The sequence below is a fragment of the Chinchilla lanigera genome, unplaced genomic scaffold, assembly GCF_000276665.1.
Source record: "Chinchilla lanigera isolate Chin_1 unplaced genomic scaffold, ChiLan1.0 scaffold00041, whole genome shotgun sequence".
In the NCBI taxonomy this organism is placed as follows: domain Eukaryota; kingdom Metazoa; phylum Chordata; class Mammalia; order Rodentia; family Chinchillidae; genus Chinchilla; species Chinchilla lanigera.
Window position 1 is genome coordinate 12,677,848 of NW_004955442.1, and position 10,882 is coordinate 12,688,729.

General features: G+C 43.8%; 1 protein-coding gene across 4 annotated transcripts in view; it reads left to right on the forward strand.

Moving 5' to 3' along the window:
• Positions 1 to 10,882, forward strand: part of Glyr1 (glyoxylate reductase 1 homolog (Arabidopsis)) — a 39,286-nt gene that overhangs the window by 23,043 nt on the left and 5,361 nt on the right. For 2 of the 4 annotated variants that reach the window (XM_005391261.2, XM_005391263.2), the window contains 6 exons: positions 587 to 686; positions 6,362 to 6,472; positions 7,128 to 7,229; positions 7,964 to 8,126; positions 8,382 to 8,561; positions 8,887 to 9,011. In XM_005391261.2, the coding sequence (XP_005391318.1) occupies positions 587 to 686; positions 6,362 to 6,472; positions 7,128 to 7,229; positions 7,964 to 8,126; positions 8,382 to 8,561; positions 8,887 to 9,011 (781 nt within the window). Of the gene's footprint in view, positions 1 to 586; positions 687 to 6,361; positions 6,473 to 7,127; positions 7,230 to 7,963; positions 8,127 to 8,222; positions 8,286 to 8,381; positions 8,562 to 8,886; positions 9,012 to 10,882 lie in introns of those variants that run through there. The other 2 variants (XM_005391262.2, XM_005391264.2) reach the window with 2 other exon arrangements.

A 10,882-nucleotide genomic window follows, 5' to 3' on the forward strand; every position in this document is an offset into this window, starting at 1 on the left:
GCTGGGGAGATTGCCTGGCTGCCCATAGAGGAACACATTGCCTCTATGACTCGTCATGGATTCTGATGTTCTCTAAAGTAGCATCTGAAGGCCTTGTTTCAAGGTGGCTGATCAGAAAGCCATTTCAATGGCTGAGGACATGTCTCTGTTTTGACTGCAATAGTGAAATGGAAAGCTTAGATGCTTTATCAAAAGCAGGAAGGAAACCACAGTTGGAAGACTTGCCCCAAGCCATATAAGCAGTACTCTCTTCTGTGGCAGTGGAGGATTTAGCAATGTCCATTTGTATTTAGGAACACTTTCTTTCTTTATTTTTTGGTACCAGGAATCGAACTCAGGACCTTGCACTTGCCAGGCAGGTGCTGTGCAGCTGAGCCATCTCCCCAGCCCTAGAGATACTTTTAGACCATTATAAGACAAGAAAAGGTACAATGTAGCTACAGTGTATCTGACTAGGTGTAGCCTCAGTGCATTGGATGGTGTTTCCACTGGCCTGAGGTTCTGTCCCCTACCGTGTGCTGCCGGATAGGTACTTCTTGACATGTCCCAGCCACTCTTCCTTGAACTCAGTCTCTGTCTCTTTCAGGATAGGATTTTTGGGCCTTGGACTCATGGGAAGCGGCATCGTCTCCAACTTGCTAAAAATGGGTCACACAGTGACTGTCTGGAACCGGACTGCAGAGAAAGTAAGTAAGCATCAAGGATGGGGCTTATCAGGCCTTGGAGTGTAGGATAACACTACAGGGAAATCTTTCTCCTCTCTCTGTTCAGCATTATAGATGGAATAAAGTAGAAACCAAGCATAGCCCAGGCTGGTAGAAAAGTAAGATACTCAGGTAGATAGATAGATAGATAGATAGATAGATAGATAGATAGATAGATAGATAGATAGAAGCTTAGAATGTTGTTATTAAAACTGATAATTTTTAAATACCGAGGGGCATATAGTGAAGGATAATTTTTCTCCTCCTTGCCATTGCCTGAGATAGCTCATGTTAGGTTTCTATGTCCTTTTTCCTGTGTGTTATGTTTGAGAGTGAGTATCAGATCTGATCCCATCTTCATAGCAGCTGCACTGTATCTGCAGTGGGGGCCATGTTGAGCAGTGCTGTGCTCTAGAGTATTCTGTAGTGATGGAGAAGTGCTGTGGCTGCATCCTGGGTAGGAGCCACTGGCCACAATTGGCTATGGAACACTTGGCATTTGTGTAAAATTGCAAAATTAAATTGGTAATATTTCTTCATTTAAATAGCCTCATGTGGCTCATGGCTACTCTATCAGACTATGTAAGTTCAGAAGTTTTTAACTTAAGTGGTAGCTCAGGAGCCCCATGTGTGCCCAGAAATGGAATTCTAAATCTGCAAGTGTGTACCTTTTATAATGGCAAGAGTCGTTGGACCCAAGTTCTCATCTGAGAAAAGATGAACTATAATGTGAATACTAGGAAGGTACAACAGTGTTCTTGCATGTGGTGAAGGAAGAGAAACTAAAGAAGTGAAGCCTCTTGACACATGCGGTGTGGTTGAGTGTGCATTTTTAAGTATACCCATGTGTGTACAGCAGGATGCTACTCAAGCCTTTAATCAGTAAGCAGCAGTGAGGGCTCAAGTGAGGTGTGATTGCTGAAGAAGGTATTGGATTTGACTGATGATAGTGAGTTAGTAAAAATGTTGTAGTGGCTAAAGGTATAGCTTAGTGGTACATGTGCTTAGCACACAGAAGCCCTAGTTCAAGTCTAAGCACACACACACACACACACACACACACAAAGTTCAAAGTTCTATTTCTAAACAAAATAAAAAATTACTGGGTAAAGTACTTTTCAAAAACAGACAAGTGATTGGAGAATTGTGAGGGCCTGAGGAAAACAGGCACCAGTGGCCATACTCAGGTGTCCAGGCTGCAGTTGCTGACCACTGGGTAAGTGCTTTGGGGTCCAACATCAATAGTGAGATGTTAGAAGCCCCACTGGCAGATTTCATGGCTCAGACTTTCTTCTCAGGCCTTGCTCTTGCTAAAGGCGAGGATAGGTGGCTGGGGATTTAGCTCAGCAGCACAGCTCCTGCCTGGCAAGTGCGAGGTTGTGAGTTCGATTCCCGGTACTGGAAAACAAACCAAAAAAAAAAAAAAAAAAAAATGCGAGGATAACCAGGAAATCTAGGCATACATGGTCACAAGGACAGCAAAGACAGATCAGTGGGTGTGCATGAGAAGTGCATTTCCCTTTGATAGAAGTGCCTCTGGCTATTCTCCATTCCTAAAGTGTCATCAACATGACTGTCTTCCAGACTGACTTATGGAAGGCCGCTGAGTGAAGCAGTTATAATTTTAGAATGCAGGCAGGCAAACTTGAGTTGAAATCACAGGTCTGCTACTTCTTCAGCAAGACTTTGTTACCTGAGCCTTGAAATCCTCATTGTAAAATGACAGTGGCGGTAGCACCTGCTTCACAGGGTGTGGCAGTTAAATAAGATGGTCTAGGGGCTGGGGATTTAGCTCGGTGGCACAGTGCTTGCCTGGCAAGCGTGAGGTCATGAGTTTGATTCCCAGTACCAGAAAAAAAAACAAAAATAAAAACAAAAAAGATGGTCTAAAGTACTTAGCACAATGCTTGCCATAAATTACTTAGTAAATGTCTTTAAAACCTCATTTTAGCAAAAAAAATAAAAAATTAAATAAATAATATTTTAGAGGCCATTAAATGTGGCTGCAAGTGTGCCACAATGGTTGAGTGCATTGAGATCCTGGGTTCATTTCCCAGCTTGGGGGGAAAGGGTGTTAGTCCTTAGGACAGTCCTTAGGGAGTTATTTTAAGGCTCTTGATAAAAATGATCCTCTAATCGCCATGAGTTCGAGGCCAACCTGGGCTACATAGTGAGACCCTGTCTCAAAAAACCAGAAAGACAGACAGGAAGAGAGGATGGGAGGGAGGGAAGAAAAGAAGGAAGGAAGGAAAAGTCCTCTGAATTACATAGTGAGACTGTCTCAAAAAACAAGAAAAAGAAAGAAAGAAGAAAAGAAAGAGAGGAAAGAAAGAAAGGAAGGAAGGAAGGAAGAAAGGGAGGGAGGGGAGGAGGGAAGGAAAATCCTCTACGAAAGAAAGAGAAAGAAAAGGAAGGAAGGAAGGAAGGAAGGAAGGAAGGAAGGAAGGAAGGAAGGAAGGAAGAAAAAGAAAGAAAAGAAAGAAAGGGAATGAAAGAAGAAAGAGAGAGAGAGAGAAATAAAGGAAAGAAAAGAAATAAATCCTCTAGGGCATGGCGGTGCACACCTGTAGTCCCAGCATTTGGGAAGCTGAGGCAGGAGGCTCATCACAAGTTCAGAGCCAGCCTAGGTCAGTCTCAACTATATAGTGAGACCCAAAATATGGTTTAATTTCTAGAAAAGAGCAATGAGGAGGAGGACCCTCCCAATCAAAATGGAAACAATCTACAGCTTTATTATTCAAAGGCCGCTGTAGAGACCCAGGTTCACCAAGTAGAATCAGCAGCTTTGGACCACCTTGGATAAGGGTGGCTCACTAGGAACCAGAGAGGCATAATAAAGAGCTGGTCAGAAAAGTTCAGGACAACTGGTTAGAAATTTGGGAAAATGGTGATCTCACTTCCTGCCACTTACTAAAATGTATTTCAAATCAACTACTGAATTAAATTTTTAAATGAAAGCATCTGCTTGGCAAGTGCAAGGTCCTGAGTTCGATTCCCAGTACCAATAAATAAATAAATAAAAATTTTTAAATGAAAAACCAGAAGAAGCTGGGCATGTAATCCTAGCACTTAGGAGGCTGAGGCAGGAGGATCATTGCATGTTCGAGACCAGCCTGGGCTACAAAATGAGCTCAAGGCCAGCCTAAACATCATAGCAAGACCCTGTCTCAAAAAAACAAAAGAGAAAAGAAAACCCAGAAGAAAATAATTAATGTAAATCTTCCCACACCAGAAAGACAGGCTGAGGGTATAGCTCAGTGGCATGGTTACTGTCTGGCAAGCACAAGATTCTGAGTTTGATTCCTGGTTCAAAAAAAAAAAAGATGTGAAGTCCAAAAAGAATCCATTCATTGAAAAAAAAAAAATCAACTGTTGTTTTAATTTGTTTTATGGCACTGGGAATTGAGTCCAGGCCTTTTGCACTGAGCATATCTCCAGCTGCCTTTTTAAAAAAAAAAAAAAAAAAAAAAACAATCTCACCCGACCTGGTAGTGCACACTTACAATCCCAGCATTCGGAAGGCTGAGAGGCACAAGGATCATTACAAGTTTGAGGCCAGCCTGGACCATGAAGTGAGCTCAAGATAAGCCTGAACTGGGGGCTGGGGATTTAGCTCAGCGGCACAACGCCATGAGTTCGATTCCTGGTACCAGGAAAAAAAAACAAAAAAAAAAAAGATAAGCCTGAACTGCATAATGAGACCCTATCTCAAAAAGATAGTCTCGCTAAGCCTCAGCTCCCAGAGTCCTGGGATTACAGGCATGGGCTGCCATACCAAGCTAATCAGTAGTTCTGATAGTATTCCCACACAACAAAAAGTATATGTCATGGTTACTTTTCTCTAGTTGCTGAGACAAAATACCCAACACTAAAACTAAGGAAGGAAAGGTTTCTTTAGCTTACAGTTTATAGTGGATTCAGTCTAATCAGCTGGATCCAAGGCAGGTGGCAGGGCATAGGGGCAACATTTTAAGCAGCACAAAACAGCAAAAGCAGCAAGAGCAAAATGGGGGGCAAGCCTCTTTCCCTCCCTTATATTGTAAGCAGGCTCCCTCCACCCAGGGGCATGCAGCACTCACATAATCCCCATGCCCTCCTCCTGCACAGGCTCAGGATGATACAAAGTAAGGACCTGCCCTCTGCGCAGTCACTTAGTTAACCTTCTAAACTTCTCAAATTGACACAATGAACATCCTAGAGGTGCAGGGCATGTCCTTCTCACTCCAGGATGTAGAACTGCTGAGTCACTTAGCCAAGCCTCCAGACTCCTCAAGTTGACACAATGTATCAACCGTAACAGCACACCAAGTAAAAGTATTTTTAGCAAATACAGGGAAAGGGTAATATATTGATTTGTATTAAACACATAAGGAAAAATGGCTCACAAAAGAGAAAATAGTAGACAGAACAAAGTTCATTAGTCAGGAATGAGCAAAATGTATCAATCAAAAAGGTACCACTTCCTGGCCAATAAAGTTACCAAATAAGAAAAATTTTATATGTATTTATTGGGGCTAAGTTTGTAGCCCAGTGGTAGAGCACTTGCCTAGCATGTGTAAACCAATCGGTGCCATGCTCAGCCCTACAAAGAATAAATAATGTATTCATGGGTGCTTACAGGTTTTTTTAAACTACTCAGTGATTAACATTTGAGAATTTGGAGATCATCATTATAAATTGACCATAGCCCTAATAGAGACCTAAATTCAAAACATAGAGAAGTTTTATATGTAAAGATATCTGTTAGTGTCATTTATAATTAAAGATGAAAGCTGGCAAAATATCAAACTGCAATGGAACCATTAGGTAAATTAAGGTGTATCTCTCCATGAAATATTCCACAGTCATCAACCATAAATGAAATTTTGAAAGACTATAACATTATGAATAAATGTGAATCATACACAGTATAAAAAGCTACTTATAATATATTAGGCCCAGAGCCAGGAGTGGTAACACATGCCTATAATCCCAGTACTTCAGAGGCTGAGGCAGGAAGGATCACCATGAGTTCAAGGCCAGCCTGGTCTATATAAGCGAGTTCAAGCCTGCACTACATAGCAAGACCCTGTCTCAAAAAAAACAAAAATACTAGCCCCAAATTGTTCTAATTATTCCCTTAAATTTCTACAGAAAAAAAGAAATACACCAAAATACTAATAGTCTGTTTGCTCGTGGCATATTCTGGGTGATTTTAATTTTCAGAAAAGTAAGGTTAATACTTTCATACCCGGCAGGAATATTGACTTGGCAGCAGTGTTGGAAAACATCCCACAAAGGAACAGCAGCCAGGAAGGAGGAGCCCTGTTTCCCCAGCACAGGGCATAGACAATTAGAGGATAGACAGATTTTGCCACAACCAACACGGCACAGAGGGGCTGTTTGTCCAGCAGCACACCTTCATTAACTTGTTCAGTGCTTCCTGCAAAGTAGCACATTATTCTAGGTACCAAGTACACAAAAACACAGGGCAGTCCTTAAAAGGCACAGTCTGCTTCCCTTAAGAGGTCAGACCTCCAGCTCTGATGTCCTAGGCTCCTGGCCTCAGCTTCTTGCCTTGGACAGCTGGTCACGAGGACTGGTCATGCATCTCTGGCCTGTTGGCATGTTTGTTGTGCACCACTTGCAGCTCACGTTAGGATCTGTGACTTTTGCAGTGTGATTTGTTCATCCAGGAGGGGGCCCGCCTAGGAAGAACCCCCGCTGAAGTTGTTTCAACTTGTGACATCACTTTCGCCTGTGTGTCGGATCCAAAGGCAGCCAAGGACGTAAGGATCCCTCTCCCCTCTGCATCTTAGGTGGTAGCCAGGAGTTCTGGCTGGCCTCCTCTCCTCCCCTGCACACGGAGTGAGTGTCTGCATGTGGGGGGTTGAATTTCCCAACTGGGGACCATCTCCCATTGGAAATGGTGTTTGTATAAGTTGAATGCAGGCTTCCTTTAATTCAGAACAAAGAAGGAAAACTACTAGGGACCTTGAAGTCTGTACTAAGATGGTTCCTGAACAGACTCCAAGTATTCTTAGAGAGCTGGAAGATTTAGTGCTGATTGTGCCTTTGGACCAACTGCCAACTTCCTATGTTTAGCTATTACTGAATATGTACGTGTTAAAAGTTCAAGTGCAGTAGTCATCCTGTTGAACTGGTGACTAGTCTAATTCACATAAATCCAAAGAAGCCCCCAAAAATGAAATAATAAATTTCTGTCTTTTAAATGTCAAGGGGTGGGGAGGATAGACAAGAACATACTAGAAATACTTTTCTTTCCCTTGCTTACTTAGTGGCTCTTTCCTGTTCATCCATAAGAGTTAACTCCTAATCAAGAAAGGCAAAAAAAAAAAGCAGTCTTCTGATCTCAGGTCTGCAGGGGCTCCTAAGCATCTACCTAGGAGCCTGGGCTATTGCTTTTCCCTTGTGTCCCCACAGCTGGTGCTGGGCCCCAGTGGTGTGCTGCAAGGGATCCGCCCCGGGAAGTGCTATGTGGATATGTCAACGGTGGATGCGGACACAGTCACTGAGCTGGCCCAGGTAGCTGGCTCTGGACCATCCTTTCAGTGGGAGCCCAAGGCCCAGCCTGACCACACACAAGTATACAGTTTGGTTACCCTAGAGCCAAAGCCAGAGAGTGAAGAGGAGACACTGGTAGCCTTGGGACTAGTCTATCTTCCTGCTCCATCTTCAGAGCCATAGTTAGTCTGAACAGCTGTGGGAGGCTTCCTGCAGGCTGGGTGAGCATTGGGTCCTGTGGCAGCCAGCCTTGCAATTGGAAGCAACCTAGCCATCAACTTGGCCATTTTGGTTTAAACAACTACTGATTTTGGCATCCCTCTACCCACGTCTTCTGGGTGCAAGTAAAGGACCAGTGACTTTGGATCTGTGTGTGTTCGGTAGGGTGGCTGAAGTCAGGGACAGGCAGTGACCAGAGGGAAGGTATGCTTAGCCAGTAACTGGCACAGTTACATTTATTCCTTGGTCTTTTTAAAAATTCCAGAATAAATGGGAGCCTGCACACAGACATTTAACTTTTCTCGTATTAATGCCCTGTGGTACACGCATGAAAGATGAGCTAACTGACTGTACACAGCCATAGTCCTTGGTACAGGTATCAGCTTTGGGACCTCAGCGCAGAAGACCACAGGCTCCCACCATTGTAGTTATGGCTGGTGTGATGAGAAACCATGGCCCATGCGGACGCTTTTTGCTCCCTGCCTGAAAGTCTTGTGAAAGGCAAGCCCTCCAGAAGCTATGACTTTCCATTGCAGGTGATTGTGTCCAGGGGGGGGCGCTTTCTGGAGGCCCCAGTCTCAGGGAATCAGCAGCTGTCTAACGACGGGATGTTGGTGATCTTAGCAGCCGGAGACAGGGGCCTATATGAGGACTGTAGCAGCTGCTTCCAGGCTATGGGGAAGACCTCCTTCTTTCTAGGTAACATGCTTGGCACCTGTTGGGGCACATTGGGCCTGGAGGCTGGGGGGACTACACATTGGTGACAGCATCTGTCCCACATGGCCTCCCTGCCAGGTGCCCTGGGGGAAGGTTTCCTCTGACATGCCTGGAAGGAAGACCCAGTTCTATCGGGGGCAGGTGAAAGGGGCTCCCCGGGGTACAGGGCAGAGGGTGGGCAGAGAGGCCTACCTCAGTGGTTCTTGGGACATGACTTTGCCTCTTTGCCCTGAGTAGGTGAAGTTGGCAATGCAGCCAAGATGATGCTGATTGTAAACATGGTCCAAGGGAGCTTCATGGCCACCATTGCGGAGGGGCTAACCCTGGCCCAGGTCACAGGCCAGTCACAGCAGACACTCTTAGACATCCTCAATCAGGGACAGTTGGCCAGCATCTTCCTGGACCAGAAGTGCCAAAGTAAGTCAGTTTTCACCGCTCTCCTCACATCTTACTTTTTATTGGAGCTCGGGAACTGGATCAGGCAGGTATACCACAGCAGTTGCTCTTCCTGGGTTCATGGGATGTGAAAGGTGCTCTCTCAATCAGTCCACTGGCCCAGTCAGAGGAAGCCAGAGACACCATGGATGGAATTTGGGGCACAGGCTGGGAGCCCTGTCTTTCAGATATCAGAGGGACCAGCACCAGGTCTATAACCTTTAGAAAGGCTGGTGCTGTGCCTGGATGGAGAAGGTTTTATATAGGGTCCTTGGGTGTCTTCTGATAAGTAATTCTCCCTCCACAGATATTCTGCAGGGGAACTTTAAGCCTGATTTCTACCTGAAGTACATTCAGAAGGATCTTCGCCTGGCCATTGCCCTGGGCGATGCCGTCAACCACCCAACACCCATGGCAGCTGCAGCCAATGAGGTAAGAAAGAGTGGGGGCCCAAGTCTTAGGGCCCTTCCCTTCCTTTTTTCTTGTATTATTTCTGTTGCTTTACTTATTTAGCTTTTGTTTGCTCTCAGTTTTGTTTTTTCACATTTTATTCTTAACCACATTGGGCTGGGAAAGGAAGGACTCAAGAGATGTATGGAATTGTTTTGTTCTGTTATTTTTCAGACAGAATATAGTTTAGTTTCTAATTGTCTTTAAATTCAAAATCTGGATCACCTCTGCTGTTTTTATTAATCCCATTTTTTATTTGTTTGGTTGGTTGGTTTTGAGACAGGGTCTTATAGCCAAGCTGGCCTGACCTCACTATGGCCCTGGCTGGCTCTGAACTGAGGGCAGTCCTCCTCAGCTTCCCAAGTGCTGGGATTATAGACATGCACCTCCACCCCCTTTTTTCTATTGCTTTATGGTAAAATCTTAGATTATTGATTTTATACTTCTTTTTCTTTCTGACATGAGCATTAAAGCTATAAATTTCCTTCTGTGCCACACTGATTTCTTCATTAATGAGTGGATTATTTAAAAATTTACCCAGCCAGGCTTTGTGGTATACATGTAATCCTAGCTATTCAGGAGGCAGGGACAGGAGGATCACTTGAGCCCAGAAGTCCAAGGCCAGCCTAGGCAACATAGTAAGATCCTGTCTCTTAAAAATAATTTTTTTGTGTCTAATATTTGGGGTTTTCCTAAATTTCTAATGCTTATTGGTCTATAACTTATGTCTTAGGGTCAGAGAATATGCCCATATATATACATGTTTTGGGGGGTACCAGAAATCAAACTCAGGACCTTGCGCTTACCAGGCAGGCACTTGTGCCACTGAGCTATATCCCTGGCCCTCATATATTTTTTTAACTTATTTTTATTTAGATTTGTTTTATGACCCAGCACATTGTCTTGGTGGATGTACCATATGTGCTTATAATTATCTGTGAGTTCTGCAGAGTATATGTTCTGCAGCTGTCTGACAAGACAGTTAACAGTGTCTTTCACATCATTTTTCCATAGCGATATAAAGACCTTTTTTGATCTAGCTCTTTAAATTGCTGAGAGAGAACTATTAAAATCTCAAATATTGGATTGTCTGTTTTCCCCTTTACTTCTGTCCATTTTTGCTTAATATCTCTGAAACATTTGATGTTAGGCTTTCAGCTATTTATGATTGCTATTTCTTCCTGGTATACTTGACCTCTTTTCCCCACACACACTGGGAATTGAACCCAGGACCTTCGCAGTGAACTATATCCCCTGCCCTTTTTATTTTGAAAGAGGGTCTCTTAAGTTGCCCAGGCTAGGCTTAAAGTTGTGATCCTTCTGCCTCAGCTTCCCAGAATGCTGGATTACAGGTGTGTGCCACCACAACTGGCTAGTGTCTTCAGTTAAAAATTGGAGTGTTTAGTCCATTGCCATCTTTCCAAATGTTGTATTAAGTATGCACTTAATTACACATAAACTTCTATGGTTTTGGGGGGGTATTTTTGTGGGTACTGGCAATCAAACTCAGGACCTTGCACTTGCCAGGCGGATGCTTGTGCCACTGAGTTATATCCCCAGCCCTACACATAAACTTTTAAAAACAGGTTTTGTGCTTTGTTTTGGTTTTTGGTTTTGGCTTTGTTTTTTAAGGTGATGTCTCACTGTGTGTCTTACAGGCTAGCTTCAAATTCCTGGGCTCACTGGGTATGGTGGCGCACATCTGTAATCCCAGCACTCGGGAGGCTGAGGCAGGAAGATTGCTGCAAGTTCAAGGCCAGCCTGGGCTACATAGTTCAAGGCCAGCCTGAACTGCATAGTTCGGTTCCTGGTACCGGAGAAAAAAAAAAAAAAAAAAAAAAAAAAAAAAAAAA